Raw genomic sequence first — 18,680 nt, forward strand, 5'->3', positions numbered from 1 at the left:
ACAGCCCACCTTTTTCAAGCCTTGAGATGCTTGTTTACTTAGGTGTTGGGACCTCTGTTTGACTCCCCTGCAAAGTAAATCTCCTTCTTTTTACCACCTGGAATACTCGGTCAGCTGGGAGTAACTGTTCGGACATCTTGAATGGTCCTCAGCCCAATTCTGGAACAACAGAGCAGACACAGGTCTTGGGGAAAAGAAAACAAGTTAGATTTCAAGGTGGCACCAAATCCAGACAGGAAATATTTACTTTGGGTCTCAGGACAAAGTGCCATTTTCCTCTCCTGGGTTTTCTTCTGTTACTGAACTTGCTGCTGTGTGCTTGGATATGTTGGAATGATCGTCTATTTAGAAAGAGGAAACCTTGCTTTTATTCTTAGCTCTTAGTGAGGAATGTGTGTGTTTTCTGCTTTTACTCGCCCATTCAGTCTAAGGTCCAGGGGCAGACTTGGCCTAAGCTGTGTCCCTGCCAAATGTGTACACAAGGTGAGATTTGGGGTGAGGACTGTCTTAAAGACACCTGGAGAGAAAAATTTTGGAGTAATTGAGAACCATGTTCAGGCTTGGTTCTTCACAAGTGTGTTGGGCTTTGATTGGCCATAACCTGCATATCCCCTGAGTACTTGTGTGGTTTTGGGATTTGGTCTTCTAGAAATTGGAGCTGAGCAGCCTAGAAAGGCTTTGTGGTTTGGTTTTGTTTGGTATTGCTCAGGGTGGATCTTGAACGCTGGGCAAGTTTGCTATGGTTGCAAAAGTCTTTTGGTACTGTATGCTAAAAGCTTGAGATTGGAGGTGTTATTTTGTAAGTCTCTGCCCCTGTTTTTTCTTCTGTGATTCTCATCTTATCTCTTTAACATTCTCTTCCTATCTCATCCAACATCTTTTACTTTCCATAGCTTAGAACTGGAAGCTTCTTGCACATAGAAGTGTTCAGTAAGTGATGATGTTGTTAGGTGCCGTCAAGTCGGTTCCGACTCATAGTGCCTTTATGCACAGCAGAACGAAACACTGCCTCGTCCGGCACAATCCTTACAGTCGATGTTATGCTTGAGCCCGTTGTTTCACCACTGTGGCAATCCACCTCATTGAGGGTCTTCCTCTTTTCCGCTGACCCTGTACTTTACCAAGCATGGTATCCTTCTCCAGGGACTGATCCCTCCTGACAACATGTCCAAAGTATGTAAGACACAGTCTTGCCATCCTTGCTTCTAAGGAGCATTCGTTGTACTTCTTTCAAGACAGATTTATTTGTTCTTTTGGCAGTCCATGGTATACTCAATATTCTTCGCCAACGCCACAATTCAGAGGGGCCCGTTCTTCTTCAGTCTTCCTTATTCGTTGCCCAGCTTTCACATGCATATGATGCGATTGAAAATACCATGGCTTGGGTCAGACGTACCTTAGTCTTCAAGGTGACATCTTTGCTTTTCAACACTTTAAAGAGGTCCTTTGCAGCGGATTTGCCTAATGCAATTCGTCCTTTGATTTCTTGACTGGCACTTCCATGGTTGTTGATGGTGGATCCAAGTAAAATGAAAACCTTAATAACTTCAGACTTTTCTCCATTTATCATGACACTGCTTATTGGTCCAGTTGCGAGGATTTTTGTTATCTTTATGTTGAAGTGTAATCCATACTGAAGGCTGTGGTCTTTGATCTTTATCAGTAAGTGCTCCAAGTCCTCTTCACTTTCAGCAAGCAAGGTTGTGTCATCTGCTTATTGCAGGTTATTAACTAGTCTTCTTCCAACCCTGATGCCCCATTCTTCTTCATATAGTCCAGCTTCTTGGATTATTTGCCCAGCATACAGACTAAATAGGTATGGTGAAAGGATACAACCCTGACACACACCTTTCCTGACTTTAAACCACTCAGTATTCCCTTGTTCTGTCCGGACAACTGCCTCTTGATCCATGTAAAGTTTCCTCATGAGCACTATTAAGTGTTCTGGAATTCCCATTCTTTGCAATGCTATCCATAATTTATGATCCACACAGTCGAATGCCTTTGGACAGCCAATAAAACACAGGTAAACATCTTTCTGGTATTCTCTGCTTTCAGCCAGGATCCATCTGACATCAGCAATGATATCCCTGTTTCCACGTCCTCTTCTGAATCCAGCCTGAATTTCTGGCAGTTCCATGTCGATATACTGCTGCAGCCACTTCTGAATGATCTTCATCAAAATTTTGCTTGTGTGTGGTATTAATGGTATCGTTCAATAATTTCCACATTCGGTTGGATCACCTTTCTTGGGAATAGGCATAAATATGGATCTCTTCTAGTCGGTTGGCCAGGAAGCTGTCTTCCATATTTTCTTGGTGTAGATGAGTAAGCTCTTCCAGCACTGCATCCATTTGTTGAAACATCTCAATTGATATTCCATCAATTCCTGGAGCTTTGTTTTTCACCGATGCCTTCAGAGCAGCTTGGATTTCTTCCTTCAGTACCATTGGTTCCTGATCATATGCTACCTCTTGAGATGGTTAAATGTTGACTAATTCTTTTTGGTATAATGACTCTGTGTATTCCTTCCTTCTTTTTATGCTTCCTGCATCGTTTAGCATTTTCCCCATAGAATCCTTCACTATGGCAACTCGAGGCTTGAATTTTTTCTTCAGTTCTTTTAGTTCGAGAAACGCCGAGCATGTTTTTCCCTTTTGGTTTTCTATTTCCAGCTCTTTGCACGTGTCGTTATAGTGCTTTACTTTGTCTTCCTGAGCTGCCCTTTGAAATCTTCTATTCAGTTTTTACTTCATCATTTCTTCCTTTTTCTTTAGCTGCTCGACACTTGAGAGCAAGTTTCAGAGTCTCTTCTGACATCCATCTTAGTCTTTTCTTTCTTTCCTGTCTTTTCAGTGACCTCTTGCTTTTTTCATATATGAAGTGACGATGGTAGTGGTAATAATAGTAATGTCTGTCATAGCGCCAGTATCAAAACTAGCTATCCAAGCCTTTGGGAAGTGAGCCATTTTTGAGAGATGAAACTTACATGTGGCTGAAGTTTTACTTTCTGAACACTACAGGCGTTGGTGTCATCATTTTTTAGTTTTAACCATTATGAAATAGGCATATTTCTAAAATATGGTTGATACTGTTAAGCCTTTTATTTCCACGATGTTTTCAACAGTTGAACTTTCTCTTTCCTGGAGTCGGTATTCCGGCATCATTCATGGCGTTTGCTGGCTGGGTTCTCCAGGGCCCCAACAGGGAGCTGTGGGTTACCATAGAGATAGCTTGCATTTGAGGTGTGTGCCTGTCTTTACAGTTCTTCCCTAACACTGTAAAGAGTTCACTTTTATTGGGCTTAGCTTCAAGTTTTAAAGTGAAGAATAGAACATTTTCTATTTTTCTTACTTTAAAAATGTTTGGATGTTTACTTGTATTGGTGCAAATTTGTGTGTGTGTATGTGTGTATATGTATGCATACATTTCTCAGTAGAAAAAAAACTTTTCCTTACGGTCCCCTGCCCAGAAACATCTAACATCGGTAGATGTCCCTTCTGGCTCCAAGTTCATAGAACATAGTGGCTAGCCCTAGGCCTCCCTCCTAATGCCAGGTGGGCTAGGTGAGGGCTCTGTAGAGGGAGGTCCCCAAGACATTGTCCTCTTATCCCTGCGTCCTATCTCAGGTCTGTCCCTAGAAAGGCTGAGGTAAAAGTTGATGCCATCAGCCTAATAGATGTGTTTTGTATCCTGTCCCTGGAGCCTGGTCAGCCCCCATACAGCCAGGCAACACTCCCCAGCGGGCAGCAAGGCTTCATGGTACCAGGCCTTAAAAAAAAAAAAGTCTGCAACCTCTGCTTTCCAGCTAGGGTGCTGTGAGGGGGCTTGGTGATGGGCGTGGCTAGCGAGCTGATGTGCTTATTGCAGGAGGGAGGTGGGGCTTGAGGAGGAGCCAGGGACCTCTGGACCAGAGGCTGATTGGTCTAAAGGGGGCAGCATGGGGCAGGTTCTCCTGGGCTAGGTGTGCTGTGGGCAGTGCTCCTCAGGGCTGGGTGAGAGTAGAGGTGGATGAGAGTGGCCTCGCCTGGCTCTGTCAGGCAGGTGTGAGGGGACTTGGTGGCGTAGTGGAGGGCAGCCCCCCTCAGGCCCCAGGGCTGCTGGGGGCCAAGCCAGAGTGGACTTTGGGCTGGTGGGGCTGTGAGCTTGGGACCAGGGCCAGCACAGCTGTTTCCTGGCCACTGCTGACTCTGCCAACTTGTTTTTTTCTCAGAACCAACCAGACACCTGCTCAGGCAACTCAACGAGAAAGGTGAGTGTGTGTACGGGGGCCGGCCAGCCATTTCCAGTGAGATCTGAGAGCTGGGTGGGGGATTGTAAAGAACATTTTAGAGAGACTCTACCTCTATTCATTTCTCTTTCCTCCTTTGAGGAGAAAAGAGCCAGCAGGGGGTCCCACCCCCGTATTTCCTATGTCTGGGGCACCTTGAGCCAGCCCCCTCTGCACACACACACACCCATACCTTACACCCTGTTCTCAGTCCTTCCCTCGAAAGCCCAGGAGACTGGGTAAAGGCTCTGGGCCTCTGGCTTCTGTAGAGGGGCTCTTCCTCCTGCTTATTGGTTTCTTCTCCCTGGGCTCTCTCCTCATGTGCTGGGGACTCAATGGTGGTATCAGCAGCCAGAGCAGGAGGAATGAAGGTAAGGCCAGTGGCATCCAGGACCAGGGAGGAGGGGATTAGTGGAGGGAGGGCGGGAGGGACTTCCCTTGGTCCCTTCAGTGCTCATTGTTGTCATTCGTTCAGCACATGCCTATCAAGCACCTGCTGTACACCAGGCTCTAGAGATGAATAAGACTTGGCTCCTGCCCCTGTTGACCCTTCTGTACCCTTTTCCTGAACAGTACCCTGGTGGTGGCCTCCCAGCCTGGATCCTGTCTCATCTGCCCCTCCCTCTGGGGCAGGCAGGACTCTTAGGGACCTGAGTTCCTCACCAGGCCCCACAGTGTTCCCAGGCCCCAGCCCTCCCATCCTGAGAACCTCTGCTCCTCACTGACTCCCAGTGGAGACCAAGGGTTAGGTGTCTAGATGTGGCCTTCGGCAAGAAGCTTCCTTGCCCCTGCCATAGGCAGGAAGAGGGGAGGTTGCCCAGAGGCCAGTCACGAGGGGGTCTTGTGCTCTGAACAGCATGCGGGCAGTGCCAACACTCTCCTGGACTTTGGGCAGCTCCCCCGTACTCGGGGCCTGCAGCCAGAGGCTGAAGGGGCTGCCCAGGAGGAGCAAGAGGAGGAGGAGGAAGTGGTGGAGGAAGAGGAGGAGGAGGAGGAAGAGCAGGCCTTTCAGATCTCTCTGGAGGACCTGGCTAGGCATGAAGATATGGAGAAGGGGGCCGGGCCGGAGCCCCCAGGCTCAGAGGAGGAGGAGGAGGAAAGCCTGGCAGTGGCGGAGCAGGTAGCCGACTTTGCCAGCTCCCTGCTGGCCGCCCTCCACTGCTGGCACTATCGAGCCAACGCTTTACTTTTCTCCCGGGGCGCTATGGTGAGGTGTCTATTTGATCTACCCTCCTCCTTGCATGTTCCCTGGCACGTGCATGCCTGTCCAGAGTCTCCTCGCCTGCCCCCCACCCCTCTGCCTGGTTCCTTTATTCCTGCCATCAGCAGTCTTAACCTCCTCGCTCGCTGTCATGCCCTGGTGAGCTCCTGGCATGCGCTGCCCCAGAACTGGGTGCTAACAAGTGTACTACCCAATGAGCATGACTAACGGAGTGGGAAATGGAAGGATCAAGTCCACTTGGCCTGGAAGGGAAGGTGGGCTGGGCTTCTCTGAAGGCGTAGCTGGAGACTGCATGCCTGATGCAGAAATTTTTGCATTCCCAGGCCTCGCTGTCTAGTTTGACTCTGGAATGGCTCAGATCTGAGGCTCACTCTAACCGAAGCCCAGGGCCCTCCTTGGGGCTGGGGAGGGGCTGTGTGTGTTGGATGCAGAAGGGACCAGCTCCTGACCATCCTAGGAGCTGATGACTGCCTCTGTTTGCTGCAGGGGAAGGGGCGCAGCGAGTCTGAAGACCCCAAGGGCTGCAGAAGGCCCAGCAGCCAGTCTCCGACCAATGCTGAGAAGCGCATGAGCTTTGAGTCAGTCTCTTCTCTGCCAGAGGTGAGTGGCTGCAGGACAGCCAGTAGGTGGGAGGGGGATGGTGCCAAGGTACCTGGAACCCAGACCTCCAGGTCTGCAGGTGGGACCTTCAGGCACAGGTTCTCCTGTTGGGCCCCTGGGAACAGGAATTTCCCGGCCCCCAGGACTCTCACTCCTTTAGACAGCCTGTCTAGCCTATCAGCCTCTTTCTATAAGTTAGAAAAGGGTACCCTTCCTCTGGGTAGATGCTGCCCTGTGCTAAAGGGCACAGCTAGCGGAAGTGAGCTAGATTTCAGGCCCCCTCAGCTGGACGCCTTGTGCAGGACACAAGACCCTGCCCCCACCAACATGTCAGACATTTAAAACACGCCTGTGCCCACCTGGACAGAGGTAGGGTATTGCTATCTACTGGAAGCTTCCTATGTGTCATGTTTTATTCCTCCCTTCCCTTCTCTGCCACAGCCCTGGAAGGAAAAAGAGGCTCAGAGAACTTAAGTGATTTGCCTGATGTTTGGTGGCTTCTGAGGGGTAAACCGAGGTCAGAGTTGGGTTTATGACTCAAAGCCCCCTCTCCTCCCACAACCCCACACTGCCTGTGGCTTGTGAGGAGCTGAGCCTTTCGATTTACAAGGAAAAACCATGAGGCTAAGGCTAGACCCCAGGTGGGCCTCTCAGCCAGGACGAGATTGAGAAACCTGGGTGACATTGGATGAGAGTCCAGAGCAGTGTTCTCTCTCCAATAATCATAGAATGTGAACCCCCTGTGTGATTTTAATTTTCCAGTAGCCACATTAAAAATGTCAGAAGAAATAGGTGAGATTGTTACAGTGTATTTTGTTTATCCTGATTAATCCAAAATATTATCAACATGCAATCAATATAAAAAGCTATTGATGATGCATGTTATACTCTTTTTTTGGTAGGAAATCTTTGAAACCTGATGTGCATTTTACTGCCTCAGCAGGTCTCATTTTGGACTAGCCACATTCCAAGTGCTCAGAAGCCAGGCAGCTGGTGGCTGCTGTCTTGTGCTTAGCAGACCCAGCTCCTGGATGAGAAAAAATGAGATCCGGGCTGATTCCTCAGGATGCAGAGTCCTTGCTTTCATCTTTTCTCCAAAGACCTTTCTCAAACCCTGCCTGTGCCGGCCACTTTTATGGTTCAAATTACCTTCAAGGTGATCAAGAGGGAGTCCTCAAACTTGCTTCCTTCCCTGCCCATCTGGCTGTGCCTGTGCAGAGTTGGGCTGTACCCACCAACCCTGAAGCTGCCTGGTGGGAGCCAGATTCCCAGCCTCACCCTCTGATAGGATTGCATAATATGCTTGTGTTACCTTCAGGACCCTGATCCACACGGGAGGACCTGGCCCTGCAGGGCACTTGGAACTCCACTTCTCATGTTGCTCAGGCCTGTGTTCTAACTCAGAGCCCTCGTGTGGGAGCCCCCAGGGCTTTAAGGAGCTGCCTCAGCATCAGGCAGAGGGTTCTTGTGCCTTGGCTTTGTGAGGTGCCTGCAAGGGAGGCCTCTGGGAGACCAGGGCAGTGCCTGACCCTGTGTGTGTCCCCACCTTGTCCCTATAGTTGCCAGGCAGGCTGCCCCTGAGAGTGGCTGCTATCCTACCCCATCCAGGCTCCTTGAATTTTCCTTGGGTTTGAGGACATGGCCCAGCACCCCAGCTGCAGGGTGACAAAGGGACATGATCATGTTCTTCTCCAAGGACCTGTTGCCCAGTTTTGAGCCACAATCATTCTGGTTGCTTTACTCCTAAACTGAAGGCCCCCTCACTGGGCTTTGAGAAGGCCATGCTGTTCCCTCATGCCCCAGCTCCCATGAGGAAAGTTTTCTGCTCATGTAAGCTCCCTGTGTTGTGTCCCAGGTTGAGCTAGACCCTGAGCCTGAGGCAGAACGGGAGGTATTTGCTGCTGTGGAAGGTCCCAGCACCGAGGAGATGCCCTCTGACACAGAGTCTCCAGAAGTGCTGGAAACACAGTTTGATGCCCACCAGGAGCTGCTGGAGATGGACCACGTGGGTGACATGGTGGACTTTGTGGTAGCCGAGAGCTCTGAGGACCTTAAGGCCCTGAGCAGTGAGGAGGAGGACGACATGGGGGCCATCCAGCAGCCTGAGAGCCTCTTGCCGCCTTCTGTGCTGGACCAGGCCAGCGTCATTGCTGAGCGCTTCGTCAGTAGCTTCTCTCGGCAGAGCAGCGTGGCTCTGGAGGATGGCAAATCCAGCGGCTTCACAACTCCGCAACTGGTCAGCCGCAGCAGCAGCATGCTCAGCCTTGAGGGCAGTGAGAAGGGCCCGGCCCAGCATGGCAGCATCACCGACTCGCTCACCTCCCAGCTCCCCTCAGAAGTGGACACCAGTTTGGGGGTGGCTGCAGAGAGTAGCCCGTCCATCAACGGGACACAGCCTCCAAGCCCAGGCTGCCCAGCTGAGCCTGACCGGTCCTCCTGCAAGAAGAAGGAATCGCTGCTCTCCACCCGAGACCGGCTATTGCTGGACAAAATCAAGAGCTACTATGAAAACGCGGAGCACCATGATGCAGGTTTTAGCATCCGGCGCCGGGAGAGCCTCTCCTACATTCCCAAAGGGCTGGTGAGAAACTCGGTCTCCAGATTCAATAACCTTCCCAGGCCAGACCCAGAGCCCGTGGCTCCGCTGGGACACAAGAGACAGGCGGGGTCCCGACCGGCTTCATGGGCACTGTTTGACCTCCCAGGACCAGGCCAGGCACGCACTGGGGACCCAGCCCCCCTCACAGATGCTGAGTTTCGTCCATCTTCGGAAATTGTGAAGATGTGGGAGGGCATGGAGTCTTCTGCTGGGAGCCCTCAAAAGGGGCCCGGCCAGGGCCAGGCAAACGGCTTTGACCTACATGAGCCGCTCTTCATCCTGGAGGAGCATGAACTGGGTGCCATCACAGAGGAATCCACCACTGCTTCCCCAGAGAGCGCCTCTCCCACCGAGCGGCCCAGCTCAGCCCACCTGGCCCGGGAGCTGAAGGAGCTGGTGAAGGAGCTGAGCAGCAGTGGTCAGGGGGAGCTGGTTGCCCCCTTGCATCCCCGCATTGTGCAGCTCTCCCATGTGATGGACAGCCACATGAGTGAGCGTGTCAAGAACAAGGTCTACCAGCTGGCCCGTCAGTACAGCCTTCGGATCAAGGGCAACAAGTCAACAATGGCCAGGCCACCACTGCAGTGGGAGAAGACAGTTCCTGAGAGGAATGGGAAGAGCTCCACCATTCCCCACCTGCAGGAGGGGGCTGGAGAGCCGTTGGGTGACAAAGGTATTACTTGGGTTGGGGAGTGGGCTCTTCCCTTGTGTCCGGGGGCAGAGGAGCCAATTGGGAGTTAGCTGACACCTGGGTTACCTCTAAGGAATCTACGCCAAACATGGAGCTGGACCCTGAGCCACCGAGGGGGTGAGGTGAGCCCTCGTGCCACGGCAGTTGGCCTGACCATGTGAGGCCTGAACCCTGATTGAGCCCTTTCACTGCCCTCCCCCAGCCCTTCCCATGGAGCAGAGGCCTCTGGAGGAAATGTGGCCGTGGTCCCCTCTTTAACTTTCATCTTCTCCTTTGACTCTTGGCCCCGTTTTCACTGCCTTTTCTCTATTCTTCCTATTTTGCTTTGATCAAGGGGCCCTGGATGGTAAATGAGATTTTTCTCCCATCACACCGAAAACCCCAATGGCCAGCCTTGCCCATGAAGTCCATAGCCCTCACTTGCCTCCCTTTCCCTTCCTGCCCAGTGACTCAGGCAGCTCTCTTTCTGCCACAGGTAAGAGAAAGCCCTTGCTGTCCTTTCTCAGCTACGAGCAGATGATGGCCCAGGAGCACAGCCCTCCTAAGCCCTACTCTGCCAGGGAGACTTCACCACGGCGTTTATCCTTTAGCCCCTCTGCTGCCAGCCCCAGGACCACCTCGCCTGGGATCCGACCCTCAGGTCGAAGCCCTCTCAGCCCCTTAGACACCGAGACCTTCAACTGGCCTGATGTCCGAGAGCTACGCTCCAAGTATGCCTCCCACAGCGAGGCACTCCCGGCTGAGAGCAGCCGGCCCCGCGTTGTGCCTGTCAACCGGAGCCACTCAGTGCCCGAGAACATGGTGGAGCCACCCCTGCGTGGCAGGGTGAGCCGCTGCTGGAGCCTGAACACCAAGAGGGGCCGGGGAGATGAGGCGGCTGCCCAGCCCCAGCCTCCTGGGTCGCCGCTCCGAGATGGGCTGGATGGAGGCGAGGCCTTGCACGTCACTGCGGATCTCATCCTGGAGAACAACCTGCGGGTGATTGTCATGGAGAAGGGGCCCCAGCCTGAGGGGCTAGAGGAGGGCGGTGGGCAGGGACTGAGCTTGCTGGCGGCTGGGTTGGGACAGGGCCAGAATTTGCAGGAGTCTGCAGAGTATCTGCCAAAGGAAGAGGGGCCCAGGGACCCTGCGGACTCAAGCCAGCAGGGCAGAGTGAGAAACCTGAGGGAGAAATTCCAGGCCTTGAACTCCATAGGTTGACTATGACTCTTCGGGGGAAGGAAATGGGGAAGAACCCCCACGTACTTCCTCACAAGCCAGGGTCTTCTTGGCTCACATGAGTCCCCACGCAGGGCCCTCGGAAAGACTATCCCCTGTACTCTCTCCTGAAGAACGCATCTGTGTCCAGGTGTCCTCTGCAGGTGTCTGTCCTCACCTGCTGCCTGTGCTATGGGTTGGCGCTTTCCTGGGGCTTGGGACAACTTTCCACAGGCCCCATGAGCCGCTTTTCCCCTCCAAGGCCAGTGTGGCTGTTGCCCTTGTATATAGTTCTTCGGTAAGAAGCCAAATATTTAAGCTCGCCTCTTCCCAGGAAGAGAAAAGCACAGCTCAGGCCTCCAGTGTTGGCCGGCCACTGCCAGACAGAGTGGCCCACCCAGGGGAGGCTTTGCTCTTTATCTGTGCCTTTTCTTAGGATCCAGGCAGGAACGAGGCCAATAATTTATTGCTTTCTATTCTGTGGTATGTTTGTGCACCCATGTGCGTGTGTGTGTGAGCATGTGCTGCTTCTCTTGTTTATTCCTCTCCTGTTAAGAATGTAATTGACTCAGTTCAGGTACTTTTGAGGGTTGTCTGGCTGACCCTGTGGTAGTTTCTAATGTATACACATTTCATTATTTGCTGATGGTGCAATAACCACTGCTGACCAACTGACCTGTGTGTGGCCTCCTTACTGGGGCCTGGCGGGGGGGCGACGTCCACGGGTCAGGGCTGGGACATGTGAGCACTCATTTGTCATCCTTGCTCCAAAGCATACAGAAGGCACTAGGGTGCTCATGTGGGAGGTGGGTGTGCGGGAAGGAACTTGTTTTCTGCTGCTCCCACTCATGTGGAATTCTGTCTCTCCACAGCCCTGAAGTCTTCTTTGGGGGTGGAGGGCCTTCAACTCTTCCCAGGGCCAAAGTTGGACTTAAAAAAAAGGGGGGAGGGTATGAAGAACATTTTTCTAATAGGCAGAAGTTCACAATGTTGGGTACCTTCTAGTCTTCCTTCCCAATTCCCAGGAGACATCCTAGCAGACAAGGATTCTGAACTTGCAGCCTAAAAATGTCTTAAGGTGGCATGCAACATTGGGTGAGAGGTACACATGTGGTTTTCTGAATGGATCCTCAGTGTTCATCCAATTCTCTAAGGGGTCTTTCATTCAAAAGGATGAGGAATTCCTCACTATTTCTTATTGGGTTTCCTGCCATTTTCCATGGTGCACCAGTCTTCTTTTGCCCCTTTTCTTTTTGGAGGTGGGGGGTGGGGTGGACTGCAAGGCTCAGGAAGTAGAGCTGCCCCATGGGTGTTCCCACAGACCCACTGGGTCAGGGCTCTGTGAGTCTCAATCTGAAGATGGATCCACAGTCTCATGAGGTCAAGGAAAGATCTGAGGAGAGTGGAGGCCTCCCTCCATCAGAGGCTGAGCAGGGCAGAGCCAGCTGGCCTGAATGTTCTGTGGTCACTGAGGGGAGTGACTGGATACAACACTGAACAATAGTGCTGGCGCGAGAGTCGGAGACCCAGGTTCTCATCAAGTAGCTGGGTCACCTAAGCTCTACTCTTTCCTTATCTCTAAATCGAAGGGGATAGATGAGTCCCTCCTTCTCAGGTTCCCTGAGTCTGACTCAGACTCTTCAGGAGGTGGGGCCTGGGGAATTATAGCTAACGCCTTCCCCAGGTGACCCTTATACAACCATCCAGTTGTATCTGGGAGTGCTGCACCAGTCAGTGGTTCTCATTGGTTGCCCATTAGAATCATCAGGGGAGCTTTAAAAAGTGACAATGCCCAGGCTCCACCCAGACCAAAGGAACCCCCGTCCCTCTGGAGATGAGACCCAGGCATGGACATTCCGATGGCCAGCGAGGGCTGAGACCACTGGCCTAGATGATCTCTTTCTGAACTCTGTGAGGAAAGGAATGGTCTGATCTTTGCCTAGCAAAGTTTTTGCCTTGCAGTAAGCCCTCAGGTTAGTTGCATACATGAATAAGTGAACTTTTACCAGGTAAGGCACAGGGCCTGGGTACCAATGGAGTCATCCCATAAGACCCCCAGGGACAAGCCAGAGAGTCTGACTGTCCCTCTGTCGACACAGGACCTTCTTTGCTCATTCATCCCTTCCCTGTGTTCAACCAGCCCTTGATCAGTTCAAAGGGAAACAAAAAGCCCCAAACCATGAGTGATTCCAACTATATATGTTAGAGTGGAACTGCTCTGTATGGTTTTCAATGGCTGTGATCTTTCAGAAGTAGATTGCCAGGCTTCCCTCCCCCCACCCCCACACCAAGGAGGCTGTGGATGGAGTCAAACCTCCAGTCTTAACCATTTTCATCGCCCAGAGACTCCAAAGGAAAACAAGGGCTAGTCAAATAAGAAATCACAAGAAAAATTTGTAGCATTATTGATTTATTAGAAAAACTAGTAAATGGGTTTCCTCTGGTTGGTGGAAGCACATTTGAGCAGGTGGAGGACAAGGCCTAGCTGGCCCCAGGGCCAGCCCAGAATACATGACCAGTGCCTAATGGGGCTGCACTCCTCTTCAGCCACCTCCTCCCTCACATCCTCCCTGAGCTTGCTTGTCCAAGAACCAAGCCATGTGGTCTGCTGGCCTCTTCTTTCTCTGGATTTCCACCCCCTCCCACTGAAGGGAAGAGGGAGGTCCAGGACCAGCTCAGGGGACCCAGTTGCCCTCTGGTAGGAAGGAGGAATGACATGGAGGGGAGACTGAGCCTTTCACATTCCTCCTCTTTTGGGTGCTAGTGGAGATGGGGCCAAGGAGGGAAGCCCTAGGACGCTCTACCTCTCAGCCAGAGTGAATCAAGGCCAGGGTACAAAGGGAAGGACAGAGGGAAGGAGGACCGCCTGACCATGCCCAGAAGGAGCTTCCTCAAAAACTGCCCTGGGGAGGAAGCCTGTTATGCTGGTGCAGATTGGAGTGTGTCAACCTAGTTTGGAAATACTGTTAAAAGACTGCAAAGTAGAAAATGTACGGGGAAAAAGAAACCTTGCCAGGGTATGAGGAGCTTAGCTCCAACAGCAGGGCCACCTGCTGTTTCAGTCCAGCTGGTTGCGTGTCTTAGGACCTGTGTGATGCCAGAGGGATGCATGGGGAGCTGGATGGTGGGTCACATGCAGCTGGCTGCCCTTGCCCATCTGGGACCTGGGGTGGTGAAATCCTGGCTCTTCTGTTGGGACTTTTTCATTCTTGGGTCTGTGGAGTTTCCTGCTGGAAATTTCTCACTTCAGGTGCTACTTTAGCTCACATGGAGTGGGGAGGGTGGCTCCTTGTCTCTTGGTTCCCCAAAGACTAGCCCAGGTAAACAGTCAAGGGAAGTGCTTGCCATCATCTGCCCTTCAGCAAGGAACATACTCTCTGCCCCAGAGTAGGACATGCCCTTCACTGTACCAAAGGCCTTCCTTATTGCCCCATGCTTTGGTTTCCCCAGGTGTAGAAAGAGGCTGGTGCATGGCACACACTAGCTTCCATGTTGACCTGAAGAGGGCTGCAGGGTTAGATGTGTTGAGGCCAATGGAGACCCTGGTTACAGAGGTGGGAGCGTCTGATCTGGGAAAATCAACCTCCATCAGATAATGTCTTCCCTCCTGTGGTCCCTGCCTGCTGAAGTTGGCTTCACCCTGACATGGTGTCAGGCCACAGGGTGGTATTGATCTCCTAGCTGTGCCTATGCTGATCTGCACTAGCTAAGGGTTCTTGGGCTAGCTGGCCTTGTAACATTGGATGTCTGTCCCTGTGGCTTCTACCTGAGCCCCACCCTGTTCCCAACCAATCATCTCAGGGTGTATAAGGCTCCTTCCCATGGGGAAGGTGATGGAAACTGCAACTGTAGCCCTTTCAGGCTCCCAGCCCCAGGGACCTTTATGGTCTGTGGTCAAGATGCCTACTGTCCCCAACTTGACCAGGTAATGCTGGGCTGGAACTCTTGCTCTCAAGTGGAGTGGAGGGAAAATCGTGGAACGAGTACTCTCCAGTAGTCTCTCCTTAGCAGCATAAAAAAAGGTTATTCCTGGTGCTATAGTTTGCAGAGCCACTTTTAGCTCTGCGTGGGGAAACCCTATGGGGCAGTTCTACTTAGAGCCACTGTGAGTCAGAATCAACTAAACGGCAATGAGTTTTGGCTTTGGGGATTGGTGGGGGGGATAAATGGTTGGTGACCTCTGCACCCACGTGGTGCCCAAGATCCAAGGCCAGGACCTTCAGGAGAAGCTGATCAGGAAGTGTCACACCTTAATGGCTCTGGCCCCAGCATTTCTCCAGGGGTAGTTGTGTCACACAGATGGTGATGCCATCTGCCCAGGCATGGCCATGTTTGCCACCCCAGGGTGATGGGTAATAAGCTTTTTTTTTTTTTCTGTCTAGCCAATACCCTAAGATGGTACAGCTGCAGACAGGACACAAGTGGGCATTTGACTTTGGGGTACTTTACTCCAGGTGCTTGGAAGACAGGCCTGGCAATCTGCTACAGAAAGGTCACAGCTTTGAAAACCCTGTGGAGCAGTTCTGTGCTGCACACGTGGGGTTCACCATGAGTTGCAATCAGCAACCAACAACTCCAGATAGTGGGGTTTCCCATCTTGTATCTGGGGGCCTGCACTGTCTCCCTAAGAGGCCTTAGGTCTGAGTCATATGTTGCTAGTTTGGCAGCTACTAGGAGTTGGGGGAGGGTCCCAGAGTTGAGAGGCAGAGCCTTAGGCAGTGTCTAGACTTATCTGTCCCTCCTTCAGGTCTGAGAACCCTAAGCCCTAAGCTCTAACCATAGTGTTTTAAAAGAGGGATGGTTTGAGCACTTTCTGATCCTCCCGTCACGTGTGGTGGTAGCAAAGGGTGCCGAGGCAGCAGGTTGCTCCTTGCAATCTGGACCCACAGACCTTGGAGGGTGCCCTTTTTTTTTTCGGTGGGTGGTAGGGATGTGGTGGCTCCTGAGGTGAGAAACCCTGTTCTGAGAAAGTCCCGTGGGAAAGAAGCTGGCGGTACCCAAGACCCTGCCCTTAGTCTAGCCCCCTCAAGCCCCCCCGTAGCCCCTGGTCTAGAACTAGTGCTCTGTGGGCCCACCTCAAGACTCTTTACCCCATCCCCGAGGGGCGGGACAGGCATTTCCAGAGTCCTCTTTCCTCTCTTTCCCTGGCTGCGACCAGGGGGAGGTGGCCCCAACAAGACTTGTTTTGGGAGTGGGCAGCGTTTGAGGAACCCCATCAGCCTTCTCCAGCTTTTAGGGGGCCGGGGGACTGGCGCCCTCAGCTCTGGAGGAGGGTTGAGGAGAGGGGACCTATGCCTCAGAGAACCGTTTCCTGCCCCCAGACCCGGAGGTGCCGGGGGCTCGGAGCAGCTGGGGGCCAGAGCTGCGGCGGGTGGGCAAGGGGTGGAGGCAGGCTTTGGGGGCGGGGGCCCCGACCGGGCGGGCGAAGGCAGCTATTGCAGGGCAGCGGGGGCCCGGGGCCCGGGCCGGCCTGGCGACTCAGCAGGCAGGCGGCAGGCAGCAGCCGCCCGGGCGGAGGGCGGGAAGAAGACGGAGGCGGCAGGCCAGGGCGGAGGTCAAGCCCGCAGGTGCCCGGGCCCGGAGCGTCCCCGGCTCGGCCCTGCGCTTCCGGGCGCCCCGCGGCGCTCGCCCGGCCCTGTCCGCGGGCCGCCGCGGCCTGCTACTTCTTTTTGGGGAAGAAGCTGAATCTCTTCTCTTTGTCTTTCTTGCCGAGGCTGGCGTCGGTGCTGGCGATGGAGGGCAGCGGCAGGCTCTGCGCCTTGACGCGGATGCTCTGGGACTCGTTGATGGCGGTGCTCACGCCCTGCAGCCAGGACAGCATCTCCTCCTGTGGGGCGGGAGGGTCAGGGCCCAGCCGGGACGCGCGCCACAGCCCACACTGCCCGAGGGCGCCGCCAAGACTGGGGGGTGTGCTCGTAGGACTGCCCTTTCTGAGGGACGTGGCTTGGGTTTCTTGTTCCTGCCCCACTGTTAGCTACGTCTGGTGTTGGCAGGCCCTGCACTTACCTCATCCTTGCCGTGGAAGAGCCACTCGCTGCCGTTACTCAACCTAGGAGGACAAAGAGTTTTCTGTCACGTGCCATCTCTGCAGGCCTCTGCCTGAGGCCTGTGTAGAGAGCTGGCTCCATCTCAGTCCCCTGAGCTTGTCCACTAACCAGAACCCTCCCAGGCAGCAGGGACAGGACGGGGGTGGGGGGGGGGCGGGGGAGGCAGAGAGGGCACCTGCCCCCTGGTGCAAGTCCAAGGGGGCACCAGTGGCATCAGTAAGGGGTTGGGGGGGGTACGGACAGCACTGGTTGACACTGTCAGTGGGGGTGACACCACACGGTCCAGAGGTACCTCTAAGATCATCGTTGCTGCTATCTACATCTATTCAAATCGGGGTGGGGGAATGGGATGCAACTTAGAAATGGCCCCCGGACGCACGAACGGGGAAGGATGCCCAATTTAGAGATCGCCCCTGGGTGCTGGTTATCTTCTGTTACCCAGCACAGTACCTTCTGAGAGAGGCAACAACCTGGACCATCTCCTGAGGGCCAGCTCAGACCTGGAGCTGGTTCCATACAGTGGGCCCCTGTCAGGCCACTAATGCCAAATCCAGCTACCAGCTCTGAGAGGGTTCAAGGCCCAGGGAAGGGGCAGTGGACAAGAAGGGCCTTACCTCAGCTTGAAGACATGTTTCTTCTTCTTGTAGTTGGCAGCAATCTCACAGATGGCATGTCTCAGGGCCAGGGGTTCCTCCCCATGGTAGGGTACTCCCAGGGCCAGATTCTTGGCATCTTTGTAGAAGGTCAACTCACTATTCCTGAGCACACAGTACAGGTTGTTCCAGGACCTGGGAAAAAGTAGATGCGCAGGTTACCCCCATCCCTGATACCAAAAATCATTAGTTGTCATCCAGTCAATTCCAACTCATGGTGACCTCATGATTGTCACAGCAGAACTGTGCTTCATAGGGTTTTCAATGGCTGATTTTTTGGAAGTAGATTGCCAGGCCTTTCTCCTGAGGTACCATGGGGTAGACTTGAACCTCCAACCTTTTGATTATCAGCCAGCATGTTGACTGTTTGTACCACCCCGGGACTCTACCCTGGTACAGCATCTCTATAATCAATTTCTGTTGCTTTACCATTTCTTTTTTTATTACATAATTTCCATCCTGATAAATAATAACACATTTTACTGTAAAAAAAAATTTTTTTTAAATACAGGAAAAAAAAGAAAAATTATCTGCATGTAATTACACCACCAAAAGTTAACTATTATTACAGTTAATCTTCAACAAAGGGTCGAAATCCAGTAAATGGGAAAGAGATAGTCTCTTTAACAAATGGAGCTGGCAAAACTGGATATCCATTTGCGGAAAAATGAAACAGGATCCGTACCTCACACCACACACAAAAACTAACTCAAGATGGATCAAAAGACCTAAATATAAAACCTAAAACCATAAAAATCATAGGAGAAAAAATAGGGGCAAACCTAGGAGCCCGACTTTATGGTACAAATAAACTATCAAACATTACTAAAAAAGCACAAACAGCAGAAGATAAACTAGACGATTGGAACTTCCTGAAAATTAAATACTTATACTCATCAGAAGACTTTCCTAAAAGAGTAAAAAGAGAACCCACAGACAGGGTAAAAAATTTGTCTACAACATGTCTGTTGAGGGTCTAATCTCTAAAATTTATAGAAAACTTCAACTCAACAACAAAAAGATTAAGAAAAATAGGCAAAAGACATGAACAGACACATCACCAAAGAAGGTAGTCAGGCAGACAACAAATTCTTGAAGAGATGCTTTTGATCGTTAGCCATTAGAGAGATGCAAATCAAAACTACAATGAGATACCATCACACACCCTAAAAACAACAACAACAAAACCCCCAGAAAACAACAAATGCTGGAGAGCCTGTGGGGAGGCTGGAACTCTCATACACTGCTGGTGGGAATGTAAAATGGTACAACCACTATGGAAAATGACATGGCACTTCCTCAAAAAGCTAGAAATAGAAATACCATATGATCCAGCAATCCCACTCCTAGGTATAAATCCTGCAGAAATAAAAGCCGTGACATGAATAGACATATGCACAC

The 18,680-nt window shown here is 52.1% G+C and overlaps 2 protein-coding genes across 11 annotated transcripts in view; one reads left to right on the forward strand and one right to left on the reverse strand.

The window, feature by feature from the left end:
• PLEKHG3 (pleckstrin homology and RhoGEF domain containing G3) overlaps positions 1 to 15,584 on the forward strand; it is a 51,348-nt gene extending 35,764 nt beyond the window's left edge. For 4 of the 10 annotated variants that reach the window (XM_049898211.1, XM_049898210.1, XM_049898205.1 and 1 more), the window contains 6 exons: positions 4,214 to 4,252; positions 4,619 to 4,641; positions 5,127 to 5,477; positions 5,979 to 6,092; positions 7,948 to 9,364; positions 9,858 to 15,584. In XM_049898211.1, coding sequence (XP_049754168.1) covers positions 4,214 to 4,252; positions 4,619 to 4,641; positions 5,127 to 5,477; positions 5,979 to 6,092; positions 7,948 to 9,364; positions 9,858 to 10,582 — 2,669 coding nt within the window. In that variant the 3' untranslated portion in view covers positions 10,583 to 15,584. The remainder of the gene's footprint in view (positions 1 to 4,213; positions 4,253 to 4,618; positions 4,642 to 5,126; positions 5,478 to 5,978; positions 6,093 to 7,947; positions 9,365 to 9,857) is intronic. The other 6 variants (XM_049898207.1, XM_049898206.1, XM_049898208.1 and 3 more) reach the window with 6 other exon arrangements.
• Positions 15,197 to 18,680, reverse strand: part of SPTB (spectrin beta, erythrocytic) — a 136,698-nt gene continuing 133,214 nt past the window's right edge. Inside the window, exons 34-36 of the mRNA XM_049898202.1 lie at positions 17,241 to 17,414; positions 16,586 to 16,628; positions 15,197 to 16,406 (exon numbers count right to left, since the gene is read on the reverse strand). Coding sequence (XP_049754159.1) covers positions 16,239 to 16,406; positions 16,586 to 16,628; positions 17,241 to 17,414 — 385 coding nt within the window. The 3' untranslated portion in view covers positions 15,197 to 16,238. The remainder of the gene's footprint in view (positions 16,407 to 16,585; positions 16,629 to 17,240; positions 17,415 to 18,680) is intronic.

This window comes from Elephas maximus, chromosome 10, assembly GCF_024166365.1.
Source record: "Elephas maximus indicus isolate mEleMax1 chromosome 10, mEleMax1 primary haplotype, whole genome shotgun sequence".
NCBI classification, from domain to species: domain Eukaryota; kingdom Metazoa; phylum Chordata; class Mammalia; order Proboscidea; family Elephantidae; genus Elephas; species Elephas maximus.